The sequence below is a fragment of the Podarcis bocagei genome (genome assembly GCF_964188305.1).
Source record: "Podarcis bocagei genome assembly, chromosome: 11".
Taxonomy (NCBI): Eukaryota; Metazoa; Chordata; class Lepidosauria; order Squamata; family Lacertidae; genus Podarcis; species Podarcis bocagei.
The window spans coordinates 53,205,892-53,224,244 of record NC_138136.1 but is presented as its reverse complement, the minus strand read 5'-3'; the positions used below and the strand labels follow the sequence as shown (position 1 = coordinate 53,224,244).

At 43.6% G+C, this 18,353-nt stretch overlaps 1 protein-coding gene across 4 annotated transcripts in view; it reads left to right on the top strand.

The window, feature by feature from the left end:
• DCC (DCC netrin 1 receptor) overlaps positions 1-18,353 on the top strand; it is a gene marked incomplete at its 5' end in the record, with an annotated part of 959,801 nt that overhangs the window by 872,453 nt on the left and 68,995 nt on the right. For all 4 annotated transcript variants that reach the window (XM_081212644.1, XM_081212643.1, XM_081212642.1 and 1 more), the window contains one exon: positions 4,915-4,947. In XM_081212644.1, coding sequence (XP_081068770.1) covers positions 4,915-4,947 — 33 coding nt within the window. The remainder of the gene's footprint in view (positions 1-4,914; positions 4,948-18,353) is intronic.

The following is an 18,353-nucleotide window of genomic DNA, read 5'->3' as shown; positions in this document are numbered from 1 at the left end:
GGGGCTAATGGGTTGTTGTTTTTATTTTTATTATGTATTTTGTGGTTTTATATCTTGATTTTACTCTGCAAACTGCCCTGAAACCCCTGGGTATAGGGTGGTATAAAAATTCTAATAATAATAATAATGTCTACTTTGGGGGCAATTTTTAAAGGCAATATGGTATAGTGGTCAAACTGCTCCCACCCCAGTATTAACAAGGGGACCTGCTAGCAAGAGCTCTACCCAGTTTTCCCACAGTTCCCCCTGTAGTCTGTATTTTTTCCTTTCATTCCTTTTCACCTCACTATGGACAATCCACCACTCCTCACCAGGTGTGTGTCACCTGCCCAATGAAAAGGACATACTTCATGCATCCGATGACATGGACTACATTCCATAAAAGTACCGTATTCTTCCATGTATAAGACTAGGGTTTTTTTTCCTACCAAAAAATTAGGTTTAAAATTGGGGCTCCTCTTATACACGGGTTGTGCTGAGGGGGTGTTTTCTTAATTTGGAGTCCCCCAAAATAGGGGACGTCTTATACATGGGGCCATCTTATACACAGAAAAATACGGTATATGCCATCATCTTTCTTCCAGGGTTGCATCTGACTAAGTCATACTCAGAGTAGACCTGTTGAAATCAATGGCCTTGGGTAAGTCATAACCGACTTGACTCCATTTATTTCCGTGGGTCTGCTCTAAGTGTTGCTAAAGTGAGATCTAACGCTTCCTCTTTAAGATGCCAGAAGACTCTTTGTTGTTTTCACGGCAGCCGACTAACAGACTAACCCTCTGGAAATTGCCTAGGAGATGCGTTGCTATCACAGTACATAGAGAGAGCATCCGTAACCTTAATTTGAAGGATGTATAAATTATGTGAACTGATATGTGTCAGTCGGGGAGGGAGGGAGGAAGAGAGAGGTTGCTCTTTGCTTGTTAATTCTGATCGGCATTACCCTCCTATTAACACAGACAAGAAAGGTCTTTATTTGGGGCTTTCTGCAGGACATGATCGACAACGGTGTTAAATTTGCAATCATCCTTTTCCCTTTTTTGAAAAACTGCTCTATAATTGCTGATATTGTCATCGTGGAGTGTTTCTCTCGCTCTCTCTCTTTTTTGAAGAGACAACATCAGGCAGAATTTTAGCCTTACAGTGCCCTCTAATGCTTCACTGGGGTGACAAGTGTGGGAATGGGAAACCAACTTACGTCCCTGAGTTACAGAGAACTTGCCAGGAACCAATGTCATAGACCAAAGCAACCCTGAAATATTTCATGGCGCTATTTATGACAAGGGTTACATCCTCTTAGCAGTACAGCAGTGGAAGGGACATGAAAAGCAAAAAAAGCTTAGTTACAAATGCCATAAATGCTTGAGATAAAGGTTTTGGCCAGGGCATGTTGACAAACTGTATTTGTTTTTGATGCCCTAATTATAAATCATAGGTATAGACCTGTGAAGAAACCCATTATAAAATTATGCTCTAGGATTTCTGTCCTTTGGTTCAATGTGGAAGGGAAAGGGTCAGTAGATTCCTACACACTTCCTTATAAAGTTCAGCCTTCTCCACACTAGTGCCCTGCAGATGTTTTGAACAGATGGTTGTTGATCAGTTATGAGAGTTGTAGTCCAGAACATCTGAAGGGCATCAGGTTGGGGAATACTGTCCTAGATATGGTCTCACCTTGCAGCAAGAACTGGATTTTGGGGAGAGGAGCTGAATATGGGTTAGCAGGACTGTAGGGACGCGGGTGACACTGTGGTCTAAACCACTGATCCTCTTGGGCTTGCCAATCAGTAGGTTGGCAGTTCAAATCCCTGCGACAGAGTAACCTAGCAGCTCGAAAGTAGATAAATAGGTGCCGCTGTGGCAGGAAGGTAAATGGCATTTCTGTGCGCTCTGGTTTCCATCACAGTGTTCCGTTGCGCCAGAAGCAGTTTAGTCCTGCTGACCACATGACTCAGAAAGCAGTCTGTGGACAAACGCTGGCTCCCTCGGCCTGAAAGTGAGATGAGCGCTGCAACCCCAAATTCGCCTTTGACTGGACTTAACCATCCAGGGGTCCTTTACAGGACTGTAAGATTTTCAACGATCAAAACCAAGAGAGATATTTAGTAGAATTCTTCTCACAATCACATTTTGTTGGGTCGTTGTTCATTAGCGCAATAGCAAGTACATAAATCCATAAAAGCTGCATGAACTTGTGCAGAGTCCTGCAGGATCAGAGCAAATATTGATCTAGTCCACTATCCTGTTTCCTAGAGTGGCCAACCTCAGATAACCTCAGGAAACGCACAGCTGGGATATGAAGCCAAGAGTCCCCTGTGCTGTTGCATAGCTCAGGAGTAGGGGAAGGGTGTAGCTCAGTGGTAGAGCATCTGCTTTGTATGCAGAGGGTCCCCGGTTCAATCCCCAGCATCTCCAGGTCAGGCTGGGAGAGAGTCCTATCCAATGTCCTGCAGATCTGCTGCCTGTCAGAGTAGACACTACAGCGGTACCTTGAGTTACATACGCTTCAGGTTACATACGCTTCAGGTTACACACTCCGCTAACCCAGAAATAGTGCTTCAGGTTAAGAATTGTGCTTCAGGATAAGAACAGAAATCGGGCTCCAGCGGCGCGGCAGCAGGAGGAGGCCCCATTAGCTAAAGTGGTACTTCAGAACGGACCTCCGGAACGAATTAAGTACTTAACCTGAGGTACCACTGTACTGAGCTAGATGAACCCAGTGGTCTGACATGGTACATGACACCTTCGTATGGCAAGGTGTCAATTAGTTGTCATAAGTAAGAGATATTAGTAGACTTACCATTGCCAATTTATTTAATACAACTAAATTTTAAAAGATACAGCTTCCTTTGTTGCCTCTGGTTTTGTAAACCATAATTTTCCATGAACTGCCCAAATTCCACCATGGCTATAATAGAAAGATGCTTTTCATTTTTTATATATCCTCTTCTCTGTCTCCAACAATCCGAGAGCTGGAATACCAAAATAGCATATTCCAAAGCAAATCAGCAGCACTCATTATGCCTCAGATGTTCTCCTAATGGAGAATTGGTTATATATTTATGTTTGGCAGATTTAACACAATAAACGTATTTTGTGAGAGTGCCACCCCTATCAGAAAACTGCAAAGACTTGAGATTTGATTCCTTATACCCACTGGCTTGTTTTGTCACACCTTTGAGAACATAAAGATTGGACTGAGTAGTGAATGGACAGATAGAACAGTATCCATCCCTTATTACTTGCCTTCATTTATGAAGACCAAAAGTATTTTGTCACCTTTTGAACACAACCTGTTTCAATTGCTTCATACTTTAAGCAAGATTCAGTCATGTAGGTAGCTGACCTACCCCAAAAGGCATACGACTCAGTTGGGTGGTCAGCTAGAGGATGATACTATGCGTGGGCTCTGCGTGTGGGCAGGAGCATGACTGGATAATGGGTATAAAAAGGAGAAATTGGGTGATGAATGAGATGCCACTGAACTACTCAGGCTTATGTTCTGGTGCCCCTTTGATGCATAACTGCTAGATATGCAAAGCATCTACACAATGATATTTCTTGGGCAGACATTTCATAACACAGGAGTAACTAACATGGTGCCCTCCAGGGTTGTTGAATTCTTCTTCTTCTTCCTTCTTCTTCTTCTTCTTCTTCTTCTTCTTCTTCTGCGATCCCTCGTAGCCAAGTAAGATTGTCTTCCATAAACACAGTTTTAACAATGAGTCCGTAAGTGACTGTGGAGGCCAATTCTGGATCCGCACATCCTTCCACAGTGGGGACATTGGTTTCTGGGCAGGAGTTGATCACGGTGTGTGGAAGCATACCTTCCTCTTAGCACACTTCTCCCTTGCATCCTGAGTTCGAGTGTCTTCAAAGCCCATGGCACCTTTGGTAAAGGCTGTTCTCCAATTGGAGTGCTCACGGGAAAGTGTTTCCCAATTGTTGGTGTTTATACTACGTTTTTTTTAAAAAAATTTGCCTTGAGACAGTCTTTTGTTGACCACCAGCATTACACTTTCCATTTTTAAGTTCAGAATAGAGTAGTTGCTTTGGAAGACGATAATCAGGCACCTGCACAACATGACCTGTTTAAAGAAGTTGATGTTGAAGAATCATTGCTTCAACTACAACTTCCATCAGCCCCAGGCCCACAGCCAATAGCCAAGGATGATGGGTTCTGTAGTCCAAAACATCTAGAGATCACCACATTGGTTACTCCTAACATAGTATTTCTCCCAAACATTCTGAAACAATAGAAGAGCAGTACAGAATTCTGTAAGATTTCAACTTGAGCTGAGTTCTCTGCACTATTTAAATAAATAGCTGAAGGCCACTGCAGCCCGAGAGTCTTGGCAATGTCTATAAATCCTGAAGACTTAACTGGAGCACTTGTAATCCCATCTTTCCTTTGTATGTGATTATTATATTTTAAAACCATGTAAAATCGCTTTTGAAATGAAACGACAAGCTAGCTTTCAGTGTGCAGGAGGGTTTGTGCCTAATTATTCAAAGAAACCATTTCTTCTTCTTTTTCTTGAATCTCACTTCTTAATTAAGCTTTCCTAATGATACCCCAGATCAGGGGAGCTGTGGGTGGGGACAACCTGAGACTTCTTATTCTCCTTCAACAATCAACATCTGACTTCATTAGTTATGAGATACAGATGAACTGACTGACACTTGTACTTTCCGTCTCTCAAGATGATTCTAAAATTAAAGAATAACGTCAAAATCTTCCCTGTCATATTCTGATACAATCGACTGGAGAGTAAAAAAAAAAGGGGGGGGAGAACAGAGAGTCTGCAACTTGATAAGAAAGTTAGCTAACAAAATGGCTGATTTGATGCATTGAAGTGCCTACTGATAAAAAATGACTGACAGTGTTGTTTTGTTGTTGTTTTTGCCTTGCAGTGGAACATCCTGACAAAATGGCTAATGATCAAGGTAAGATGGCCTTATTGTGTCCTGTCTTCTCTTGAAATCAGCGCCAAGCTGTAGGTGTGATGCCAGCCCCCCCTCCTTTGTGTTCTGCTCTTCACCTGGCCAGCACACCTGATGAGGCAGACACTGGCATGATAATTAATCTTGTTAATGAAGTTCTGCTCGGCTGAGGCTGCTGTTTTGATGGGGAAGATGTAAATTTTCTTGAGAGGAAATTGTTTTGTCTCTTTTCTGAAGGACCAATTAAAATGTCAGGCTCCTTTGTATGAAATAAATTTTTTCCTCTCTCTGCTGCACTTCTGAATAATTCACATTAAGTATAATTAAGGTTGGCATAATTTCCAAGCTGCTCTTACACCCTTTTGTGGGTTATAGATTAAAGTTCTGGAGTCTCATGGTAAGAACCACTATATCTATCTATCCATAAATCAGTTTCTCCCTCATGTTGGAAGATGGTGGTTTAGTCAACTTTTCAAGGCATAATTGTTGGTAGCGTTTTATCCTCTTCTTACTATTTTTAAACTCATTGTGATGTTTGTTCTTCATTTCAAGCCAAATGCTTGTAGTCATTTGTTTACTATGAAGGGGAAAATAGTTGATTATCACTTTAGGTAATTACATTTTTTGTGTGGGGAGGAATGGCTGAGTCTCTCCAGGCATTTGGAAAGGAAAATAGCTGTCTTTGCTTAGCTGTTGGCTTCTATTGATTCACCCATTGAATATGTATGGGGAAAACATCCCATAACACCAGTTTCATGTCCTGAGGGTTCTGTTTTTCCCCACTTGAATAGGTTCTCCTTTCATCAAGCTTGGTACAGTGGAACCTCTACTTACGGATGTAATCAGTTCCGGAGGTCCGTCCGTAAGTCGATCTGGGTCGCTGGTAGAAGCGCCGTTGTGCGCAGTTGCATTTGACAGTGGTGTGCTTCTGTGCAGGTGCAGACTGCGGCAGCCGCTTCTGCGCATGCGCAAATGGCAGAAGCCGCTTCTGCGTGTGCGTGAATCACGGCAAACCCAGTATTTACTTCTGGGTTTGCCACGGTCGCAACTTGGATTGGGCCCAAGTAGAGGCGGTTGTAAGTAGAGGTTCTACTGTACTTAATGTACTTTGGTTGCACTGGTCACTCTGGGACATAGTGAAAATTAGGCCTTATATATGATGAGGAAATGATTCTACACATATTTATTTTTATTTATTTATTATTTTACTTTGAGAGATGTCACCTCTCTGGATTTGCCTGTTTTCCTCTTGGCATACCTGATGCCCAGTGTCAACATTTGGATTAGGCCTAGGTGCATAAGATTCATGTAGCTCTATATGTTGTGATCAACAGCTCACACACAGTCTTTGAATCAGATGCGTGTGTCTGTCATTTGCACATTCTGTGTAGGCCCTATGTAAATATTATAGCCATGTGTGGATGCTTAGTAGGCCCAACGGTGGGAGAGGAGCCTCTGACTGGGTATGCACAATCTCACCGTGATGTTTGTCTGAATGTGTCCTTGGTGTGCATGTGCATTATATATACTACATATGACAGGGACAGGGTGGCGCTGTGATCTAAATCACTGATCCTCTCGGGCTTGCCGATCAAAAGGTTGGCGGTTCGAATCCTCGCGATGGGGTGAGCTCCCGTTGCTCTGTCCCAGCTTCTGCCAACCTAGCAGTTCGAAAGCATGCCAGTGCAAGTAGATAAATAGGTACCGCTGTGGCAGGAAGTTAAACTGTGTTTCTGTGCGCTCTGGTTTCCATCACGGTGTTCCCTCGTGCCAGAAGCAGTTTAGTCACACCGGCCACATGACCCGGAAAGCTGTCTGTGGACAAACGCCGGCTCCCCAACCTGAAAGCAAGATGAGCGCCGCAACCCCATAGTCGCCTTTGACTGGACTTAAGTGTCCAGGGGTCCTTTACCTACTTACCTTTACCTACTTACATATGATGCTCTAGTTTCCATGGAAATATGTGCAGTCTCTGACCCTGCTTCCAGAGCATGGCCCTACATGGATTGGTCTTAAATATAAATGTTGGGGGGTGATAACCAGGAAACAACACGTTTTGCTCCATAAGACTCCACCCCAGAAACAAAATATTATAGGAACTTGAACATAGGTCCTTCCCACCCACTCCTCTCTCAACAACCCCAAAAAAGCTCTCTCTTCACATTCTCTCCTTAAGTAACGCTTTTTAGGCTCTTGAGGATGAATAAAAATGAATATGGAAAATGCAGCACAAACTCTTCTCCTAGTGCATCCTTTCCAACCTTTAGATTCCTTTAGATCGTTGGACTACAGCCTCCACCTTCCCCGGACAGCATAGCCAATGGTCAGCAATAATGGGATTTGTAGCCCAAGAATATCTGGGGACTCCAAGTCTGGGGAATACTGTACACTATCAGCTATCAGATTTACCCCATCCCACATCAGATTTGCCCAGAAAATAAGTCAAGAAGACAGAATCCTTAAATAGCTCTGGTTCATTTCCAAACCACCCTGACTTTGAAACTCATCCATCTTCCTTGCAGGGTATGTAGGTTTCCATCAGGACATTTCTGCCTGCTACACTACCAGTGCACCAGAGTGGGGCAGGAAGGGACAGATCACCACCCCAATTCCCACAGAAAACATCTGTTGCTACTGCCCAGTAGGATAAGGGTTGTTTAAAGGGAATGGGGATAGGTGGCCCAGACATTTGAGGTCTGGGTGGGTGAGTAGGTTGGGAATTTTCCTCCACCTTAGATTTCAATCCAAGCTAGAGGTTAATTCTGGAGTCTCATGGTGCTCACCTCTTCTTTGAAAGTAAACATTATAAGCCCCAGCTTTTATGTGGGCCCGAACTAAGGATGGATGAATCTATAAATTTCTCTCTGTTTCTCATTTTTTTTTTAAATCTATACTTCAGGCTTTCACACTTCTGTCACAATTTGCATTTTTAAAAGGAAAATCCTCATGGAAAATATGAGCATTTTAGTGTGAATTTCTTCTAATCACCTTTCTGGATGCAGTTTTGACTGATGCATACTTTTGCAACCATTTCCCCTAATATAGTGCATTTTGCACGCTGTTTTCACTAATATATATGCCTCTATGCACACTTCCTCCTCATATATGCATTTTTGTACAGATTGGGGAACCACAGTGCAAAATTCAAGGAAAAGCAAATTTCTAAGAACAGTTAATCTATTGGTCTGAGAAGTGCAGATTAGGAAGTTTCTCATTAAATCGCAAGCAAAATCCAATTTATTGCCCAGCCCTAACCTGAAAAGCTTTGTTGCAGCCCCTAACAATGATGTCCTTTACACTCATATTTCCTAGGCGTTAATGCACGCTAAGTAATATAAACATTTCTACTAAAATAATAGCCCGTAGCTGTCACTTCACACTGCCACTGAATAAAACGAGGAACTCAAGAGAACGTCTGGATGGCATTTCTCCATGAGGCAAAAGCCTTGGAATTAATTTGTTTTTGCTGGAAAGTCATGCAGCGTAACAAACTGTTCTCTCCAACTTTAGCATTCCGTTATAAATGGGCAAAGTAAACAATCGAATGTGTTTGATCTTAATAGACATTCTGGAACATAAAGTAGATGCCATTTTCCTTACATACCTTGTAGCGATTCCGAGTAAACACAAATAGAATCAAAGGCAGGGCTCTTTATCATTCGGGTGACAGCACTGCTAATTTCCCTGCCTACGTGGTATCAGAATAATAAATTGAGATTTGGAAAAGTGAAATGTGAAAAGAACAATGGGAATGTGCTTGAAAAATGGAGGTTTTCTGGGCAATTATTGCTGCTTTGCGAGGTATTGTTTCATGTTGTAGTACAGCTTAGAGTTAAAAGACCATGGATATTTTAAGGTGTTCTTTTTAAGTGTCATAATACAGCGCTCTCGTAAGAAGTATCAGGAATAATAAATATTTATTCCCTTTCTTGAATTCGTTGTGATATCATTTGATAAAAGCAAATGCTTAAGACAAGAGCTACCTAGATATGCAAAGCTGACAGGTATTTTTGGTATCACATTTTATTTTGTAAGACACATGTTTTTAAATTACGGTTTTGTTTTGTTTTGTTTAAAAATGGCTGCCCTGTAAGCATATCGGCTTGCCCCCATGATTAAGGGGGCTAGAGCCATGCAACATGCACGCATGCCATGGGGCATGCTGATGTCACTCATGCACATGATGGGGCCGGCTGACAGGTCATGCACACACTGTGTGGCACACATGAGTGATGTAAGCACGCTGCACGACATGCATCACTGAGGTGAACACATCGTGCAGCATGTGTGCATGGCTGCCACAGAATTTTGAGGATCCCCTCCTTGAAAAGTTGGGGTGCCCAGAGCCCCACTCCCACACCCAGTTGTTACCTTGTTCTTAACACCAGGTTCTCTTGGTAATTTTGACGTTTATTTTATGTAATCTTCATAGAGGTGTGGAGGATTAAGTGGTTTATAAATCCTGTTCCTGAAAAGGGACCTGAAGGATAAGGGAAAGGTGAAAAAGGACTTTGCCGTTGCACTGATGAATGTAGCCTGATCTACTCGTGCAGCAGAATGGTGGGGTGGGGAGAGATAAGGACAGCCTTTCTCAACCTGTGGGTCCCCAGATGTTGTTGAACTACAACTCCCATCACCCCTAGCTAGCAAGGCTAGAGCTCAGGACTGTATCCTGCAACCTCACTCTTCTATATGTATAGACAAGGCCTCAAACAAAACAGAGCAGAGGCTCAGATGTAGGAACAAGGAGGAAGGTGGCTAAAATGGGATTCATAACACACAGAACTGAGCAAGTGGACTTGAATAGAAAATATTGGGGCATTGTGTTAATTACAGTGAGCGTACAAGGAAGAGTGGGGGCATACCAAGGACTATCTATCTCATCCTCTTTTTCACAGCAGCCAATCAGGTGCCCCTTGGAAGACAGCTAAAAGGGCATGGAAGCCACAGCCCTTCACCTCTGATGTTCCCCAACAGCTAGTACTCAGAGATGTGCTGCACCCCAGCTAGAAGGTTCTTTATAGCTGTTAAGGATGTGCCCCGGCTTCCATTGAATGCTGAATTCGACACCAAATGCAGACTCCTTTGGAGTGATTTAGGCTTTGCACCAAGTGAAGCAAAACTTTCCCCAAAGTAGTGCCTTAGACATTCAGAGGATGCAGAGAGAGTCAGACAGTCTCAAGGTCCATTAAAAACCCCAGAGAAGTTCTCTGTTGAAGGACAATGTCAGGGAACTGCCATCGGAGCTAGAGGCGGAGGGAAGGCTCCAGAGGGATGCCGGAGAGGGTCCCAGTAGGAAGAGAGGCAGCCCATCTGCTGGGGAAGGAAATCAGCATAACACCAGTGGAGAAGGGGGGCAGATGGGGGAATCGGAGAGGAGGCTCCAAGACTCTTTGCCGGAGACCAGCGGAGAGAGTACGGGTACTCCGCTGCCCACACCCTCCCTGCGCAGAAGACTTCTGCGCAGGGAGAGTAGGAGGAGACTTGGCGTCAAACAACTTTTATGCTGGAAAAGGTTTAAGAAACGCCCACTGACGGATTCTGCCAGCAACTGAGACAGTCACGATGCTGGAGGCTGTTCAGTCAGAAAGGGCTTAACCAGGTAACCTCGCCAGCAGTGACGGCAACTTACGCACGAGCAACCCCTAAATCCATTACAGAAAAGCTCAAGGAATGAAGGAAGGAAGGAAGGAAGGAAGGAAGGAAGGAAGGAAGGAAGGAAGGGATGTGGGGAGCTTGTAGTGTTGTGCCTGACTGCTCTAGCTCCCAAACAAGGCATATCTTGCCAGAACTCTCAGTTTTCACATTTCCAATCACCATGCTTTGGGAAGGGAAGTACGTAGAAGGAACTTGCCCATTGCTATCAACTCACAGGAGCTTCGGACAGCTTTTCCTTCGCTAATTTGTCTAATCTAAGGCTCTTCCTCCCCATACATCTCCTTACAAAGAATGTAGTACCAGAGGCAAAGGCTGCTTCCTGCGCATTCATCCTGACCTATTTGGACAAAATTTGCAGGGAGTTTAGATGCTGTTTGTAGGGCATTCATTTCAATTTGTGTGCAGGGAGGTTATATGATGCTGCAGTGATCAGTTGTTATCCTGCACTTTCCAGTTCCTTTTCTTATTGCATTCCCTGTCTGGTTTTCGGAAGAAGCAGGCTTGTTTGCGAGGGCTTCAAATCCACTTTAACTGCACAACCTGAATTTGCTGGCACGTGACTGAAAATTGCGGCAGCCCAGAAGCGCCCTGAGTGTCATTTCATAACCGTTGTTTCCTGCCTCATACAAATGAACAGAATGAATGGCTCTTTTCATTTTCTGGAGGGGAGCAAAAGGGCTCTATAGTTGGAAAAGGCCTTCCAACATTTCGAGGGTAGCTGATTAGCAAAGCCTGCTGTTCCCTTCACCTGACTATACCCTCACTTACAACTGAGATTTTCCTTGCCTATAGCTTCCATTCATCTTGACCATGACTCTTCCATCTCTCATTCAGAGTTTCCTTGCATTTCCTCCCCCACATTAAGGTAGGAGTAGAATTGTTGTGGGAAAAGATTTGAGCTATAAGCACATCGTGTGCTTTCTGCCTGCTACTTTATTTCTCTGCCAAACCAAGCAAAGACAAAAAAGGGGGGGGAGACCCTCCATTGAATATTCTTGTTACAGCCTTGGTTGTGCCTTGTTGTTTATAAATCATTAAAGTAAGTCTCTCTCTCTCCACACACACCCACACCCACACACACCCTAAATCCCATCGTCATGACGCCAAGCTCGTTGCTTCTGTTGTTGTTGGGGGCTTGTTCTACTTAACGGGCATAGCCTGTAGAATTCTATAAAAAGATTACATTAAAAATGCTCACTGGATTGAAAAGCTCAAGCAATAACAGGAGCCAGAGCAGTTCCTTCAGGCAGCAAGGCAGGCTATGCACTGGTAACTGCTATTAACTGACGGCCATGCTTCAGAGTCCAACCGGCTCTCGCTTTCCCAGCCTCCACCAGCAGAAAAGGATGGATGGAGTATAGAGCATCATCAAAAAAATAGAAATAGAAAAGGTAGGATGTAGCAAAAAGGAGAGGGAAAGAGGGTACCACTTTTCTGCATCAAGGATGGAGAGCATGTGACCTCCAGCTATTGTTGGGCTGGATCTACACTGATCTGTAAAAATGCCATTGAAGGCTATAAAAAAGCTATATATCTCTCAATGTAATTTCCCATTGCCAACGTATTGCCGCTCTGGTGTCACATTTTTATAATGCATTTTAACGCTATAACTGAGCAGTGTAGATTCCATTAGCCCCAGCCATCATGGCAAGTGGTCAGCGATGCCTTGATTTCAGCAAGGCATTTGACAAGGTGCCCCATGATATTCTTGTAAAGAAGCTGGTAAAATGTGGTCTTGACTATGCTACCACTCAGTGGATTTGTAACTGGCTGACTTACCGAACCCAAAGGGTGCTCATCAATGGTTCCTCTTCATCCTGGAGAAGAGTGACTAGTGGGGTGCCACAGGGTTCTGTCTTGGGCCCGGTCTTATTCAACATCTTTATCAACGACTTGGATGATGGACTCAAGGGCATCCTGATCAAATTTGCAGATGACACCAAACTGGGAGGGGTGGCTAACACCCCAGAGGACAGGATCACACTTCAAAACGACCTTGACAGATTAGAGAACTGGGCCAAAACAAACAAGATTAATTTTAACAGGGAGAAATGTAAAGTATTGCACTTGGGCAAAAAAAATGAGAGGCACAAATACAAGATGGGTGACACCTGGCTTGAGAGCAGTACATGTGAAAAGGATCTAGGAGTCTTGGTTGACCACAAACTTGACATGAGCCAACAGTGTGACGTGGCAGCTAAAAAAGCCAATGCAATTCTGGGCTGCATCAATAGGAGTATAGCATCTAGATCAAGGGAAGTAATAGTGCCACTGTATTCTGCTCTGGTCAGACCTCACCTGGAGTACTGTGTCCTGTTCTGGGCACCACAATTCAAGAAGGACACTGACAAACTGGAACGTGTCCAGAGGAGGGCAACCAAAATGGTCAAAGGCCTGGAAACGATGCCTTATGAGGAACGGCTAAGGGAGCTGGGCATGTTTAGCCTGGTGAAGAGGAGGTTAAGAGGTGATATGATAGCCATGTTCAAATATATAAAAGGATGTCACATAGAGGAGGGAGAAAGGTTGTTTTCTGCTGCTCCAGAGAAGCGGACATGGAGCAATGGATCCAAACTACAAGAAAGAAGATTCCACCTAAACATTAGGAAGAACTTCCTGACAGTAAGAGCTGTTCGACAGTGGAATTTGCTGCCAAGGAGTGTGGTGGAGTCTCCTTCTTTGGAGGTCTTTAAGCAGAGGCTTGACAACCATATGTCAGGAGTGCTCTGATGGTGTTTCCTGCTTGGCAGGGGGTTGGACTCGATGGCCCTTGTGGTCTCTTCCAACTCTATGATTCTATGATTCTATGCTTTTACAGTCCTGGCATTCAGTTGCTCTGAGTAGGATTGCAGTAACAAGGTTAGCCAAGCAACAAACTACTCTTAGAACTTAGCTTTCTGGTTTAGTGTCCTTGCAAAGAAGGTGGCATGTGATTCCTTTTAGCAGCAGGGTGGTTTGATCAGTGAAAACTTCCAAATCAAGCTTCAAGATTATTGCTATATCTCAGGTGTGGTGCTTGTTTGCTGACTCCTGGTTCGCCAGAATTGGGGTGACTTTTGGAAAGACAAAGTACTGCCTTAGTTGCCCAAGATCTTGATTGTATTACTAGATGAATCCTTTCCACAGCAAATCCCATTTACTAATGGGAAGTGGTTAAATTTACCTGCTGACAAATGTGACCAGATCAATCGTTTGTTTGGTTTTCCCCCAGCATGCTCCACTGGTCCCCCAGTTTCCCCATTCAGTGTCTGGGGAATAGAAGTGGGCTGCAATAGGCTGCCGTGTTACAACCCCAGAGGCTCACCTGTGAATTTGGGCACATCTTTTTCCTTTGAATGTGTTTGAATCAGGATAGAAAAGAACGAAGTCCCTTTAGGACTTGACCCAGTCTGAGAAAGCTCATACTACTTTATTTCACGTGGAGAAATAAATAAACATGCTAGATTCAAATTAGATTGTGTATGTGGCAGTAACCTCACTTTGGTCAACAAGACATTAGTTCCCAGTATGTAATAATAAAACAAATCTCTTCTCCTCCCACCCACACTCCCTTCCATTTGTTCATTCTGCTTGCACTGTGGGAACCAAAGAAATTAAATGGGAAGTGGCAGAGGTTACCGATGGGTTTGGCAGAAAAATGTGTTTGTATGCTGCAAATATGCCTTCCTCTTCAAGGAGTTGGAGGCTGTAACCAGGCCTCATATGCTCAGAGCAGTGCCGTTTGTTGTCCAGAAAACATGTGTTGCCTCATTTTGACTGGTTCTCTGGGGAAAGCTCTGGGAGCCAAGGAAACATAAGGTAACCTAATAAGGTAAATGATCACACCTTCCTTTTTTCTGCTGCAGGCATTCAGCTAAACTTTATGGGTAGCTTCCATCAGTTTCCCTTTTTTATAACCATGCATTAAAATAATACATGGATGCACAGAAATGTTGATGCAGAGGACTCTTTATGAAGCGTTGTGAAAAACAACAGTCGGGTTCTCGAAATGAGACTGATTTCAAAATGCAGCAGTAAGATGATGGGCTATGGTTCAGTTTAGAACTCACATGACCCCTGGGTTGTTGTTTTTTTTAAAAAAAAAGTCCTTACAAAAACTGCCAGCACTTTAGCACACATTTTTCTTTATATACACGTTATGCCAGCAATTTCCCCATATGTACTCTATATCTTATTCTCCCTAATATTTTTGCAAACATTTTCTGGTGGTGAAGTGCACTGCCAAATTTGCAAGTGCAAATTTCAGAGGATAGCTTTGCTTCAGTCCACTTATTGCTTTTGACAAGTGTGAAGTAAGGTAGGTTTAAAATGAAAACTGAAGTAAATTTCTCCCCAAATCCTGCTCTGGGATCTAATCTCGGGCAGCAGATGTGGTGTGTTGTAGCAGACCACCTATGCTCAACTTATTTGAAAATAAAACCAGATATTACAAACGCCATAAACCTCCAGTGTACTCGCCTTCCAAAAGAAAACAGGTACCCTTGGAACTCATTGCTACTCTTGGAAAGCAAGGAAGCACATAACAGCATGGAGCAGTGCAGGTAACTTGTGTAGAAATCTAATTTTAGGAGATTATTCGTTAGGTGCTGGAAGTTTGATCTGGAAGCTCTTACAAAACTTCTGTATCCTCTTTTAGCTGGTCCATGGAGCTTTTGGACTTGTTGGAGCTTGCTGGACTTTTGGTGCAAATCAGAACAAGCGACGTTATAGTTTAGCAAGAGCTTTATTTGAATGGCATATGCAAATAACTTCACACAAGAAGAAGAAGAAGAGCCATTCCTTACAGTCCCAAAATAGTTAAGATTGGAGGTTGCAGCAGTGACCTGCAGTAGGAATGCAAAACAGCAGATTTCCGTCCCATCCTAGTTTGTTGCAATCAGTGCTGTTTCTGCTCCCCTGTAGTTTGGCTTCTGCTAAAACCTACATTGTTCAACTTGCTATCTGCTACTGCTGCAGCTTACGTAATTAATTACATGATTAATTTAATTGCATTTCAGTGGAATGAAAAGTTTTTTTTTAAAAAAAAATGCAGACTTAAAAAGGATGGCAGGCGCTACCCATATTTGCTTGTGTGGTTTCCATCCCTGACCATGAACAAACATATGAACTGTAGGAATTTCCACCCCCGTTTTCATTTCAAATGGAATTCTCTGACATCCCTCCTTGTCAGCCCAGGATCCCATAGTACCATCTTGTAGTCCATAGTGGGTTGGTGTTCCAGGTTCAAAACGATTACCACACCCACACTCTGAGCGGACCTCTCTACTTCTTCCTCTTTCTCCTTAGTGATAGCCATTGATTGTGCACAGCTCAGATGTCCCCGGGTGTGCTTCCTATGACTCAAATGTTCCAGCAGGTCCCTAGATGCTTCCTTCACATTTCCATGTTCACTCCTCCATAGAATAGGGTTACCAGACATCCTCGGATCCCGGGGACAGTCCCCGGATTTCCAAATCTGTCCCTGGACAAATACCATCCCCAAAAGTCCCCAGATTTGCAAATCTGTCCCCGGGAAACATGGCAGCGGCAGCCTCAGCAGCCTGGAGCCAGCCTGTTAGCGCAGTTGGCTCTGGCTGGCTTCAGGAGCTGCTCACTGCCGTGGCGCCCGCCATTTTTCCTGCGCCACGGCAGTGAGCAGCTCCTGAAGCCAGCCAGAGCCAACTGCATTACCAGGCTGGCCCCTCCTGAGCAACAGCCACCCGCCTGTGACTCCCAAGCCTCTCCTGATCTGTCAAAACAAAGGGGGAAGGAGATCGGGGAAGTGTCCCCGGATTCATTGAAAAAAATCTGGTAACCATACCATAGAACACAGGCATGCACAGAGTACCTCTGCCCTTTATTCCTCTTCTCCCATTTCTCACTCAAGCCTAACTGCATTTTTACTTCCTGCTCCAGCACAGCCCACATTTTGCTGTTAAGTGCAAAATAGGAGGAAGCTAAGTTCTAGAGAAATAAATTTATGGAACTCCTACACTTGAAGCCAGGACTATTTTTGAAACCGGCTGGACAAGGCCAAAAGAGGGCCCTTAAATCATTTCAAGGTAGATTTCCATTCACCGTTTATTAAATCAGTTTTCCGTGTCAGGCTAAAGGTGTTAAGTAAATGCAGTCCTTGATTTGATTTGATTTTATGTCGGCACCTAATTTAATTAGGTCAAGTAACAAAAGCCCTTCATTTGCTTCTCCTGAAAGCTACAAGGTGGCTCTACATGCTATTAGCTGCTGCACACTTTATGAAATGGTTGTATTTCTCCAGTGGCCAGCACAAGGTCTCTGCAGAGTTTGGGTTGCCTATATATACGAAGTGTGTATATATACAAAGCCAGCTGTTTTCATAACGAAATTACTTTGGTGGTTATATAATTATACCAAAGTGGATTTCTGCATTTCTTTGCACTGGTTTCAGAGCGATTATATAATGAGGAATTAATTCCCTTAAGGAAAAAGAAAACTGTGCGCAGGATGAGGAGAAAGTTAAGCAACAGCAACTGTAGAACAGGAAAACCTGGGAAATTAGAACTGAGAATTGTTTCTAGAGAAGCCCAAACATATGTTAGATGGGACTCTTGGTTTGGAGGGGGCGGGAATAATCTGTTGTACACCTGAGCTGAAACAAAGGGTGGCATCCAACTAAGATTTACTCAGAGTAAACTGAGTGAAGTTCTGCTTATTCATTTCAGTGGGTTTACTCTGAGTAAAACTTTGCTGAACGCTGACCTAAGGGTTGTGTCCATTGCTAGCCCTACTCATTGAAAATAATGGCTATGAAAATAATTATGAAAATAACAGATACAGTGGTACCTCAGGTTACATACGCTTCAGGTTACAGACTCTGCTAACCCAGAAATAGTGCTTCAGGTTAAGAACTTTGCTTCAGGATGAGAACAGAAATCGTGCTCCGGCAGTGCGGCGGCAGCAGCAGGAGGCCCCATTAGCTAAAGTGGTGCTTCAGGTTAAGAACAGTTTCAGGTTAAGTGCGGACCTCTGGAACGAATTAAGTACTTAACCTGAGGTACCACTGTAAATCCAAGTTAGGTCCATTAATTTCAATGGGCCTACTCAGAGAAAAACTCACAACCCATAATGTTTAACTTTACAGTCTTGTTCAAGAACTGCAAACATGCAGTCTCCACTTTGGCTCAGTTTGGGTAGCCATAACGTTTACCCCTTGCACCGTCCGGCGTGTTCCCTCCTCCAAGTAAACCACCCTGATATCCATTTCTTTTCTGATCCTTTGCTAGCACAGTGATGGTGGCCGTTTCGACCCTTTCAGCACTGTGCTGAAAGTGCCAGGATGCAGGAAGAAGTCACTCAGTTGCCTAGGAAACCAAGCATGCCTTCCAAATTGTTATTGTTATAATGTTATAATATGACTATTACTGGAGGTATACTGGAAAACTAATTTTTAAAAAAGTTTTCCTGCAAAGAAGTTGTTGAGCTTTTTTTTAGGGAGGGGCAAACCAAAGTTCCCCCATGGTGGAAAAAATGCAATCGACTGCTATCACACGGGGACCTGTAGATCGCAGTCAACTGGTTGGACATCCCTGGTCTAGACAACCAGATGACGTTTTCGTCTATTGTGTGACTGTGCTCTGCAGGATGGCTCTGGAAAGTACAAAATGGATGTGAAGAGTCACAGAAAAGGGGAGAAATTTAAAGCAAATAGGGAAAGTGTAGGGGGATTCCTCAGAAACTCCCGAGTTTTGTCTTTCAGCGGCCTGCAGGGTGTATTAGAATCACAGAACCGTAGA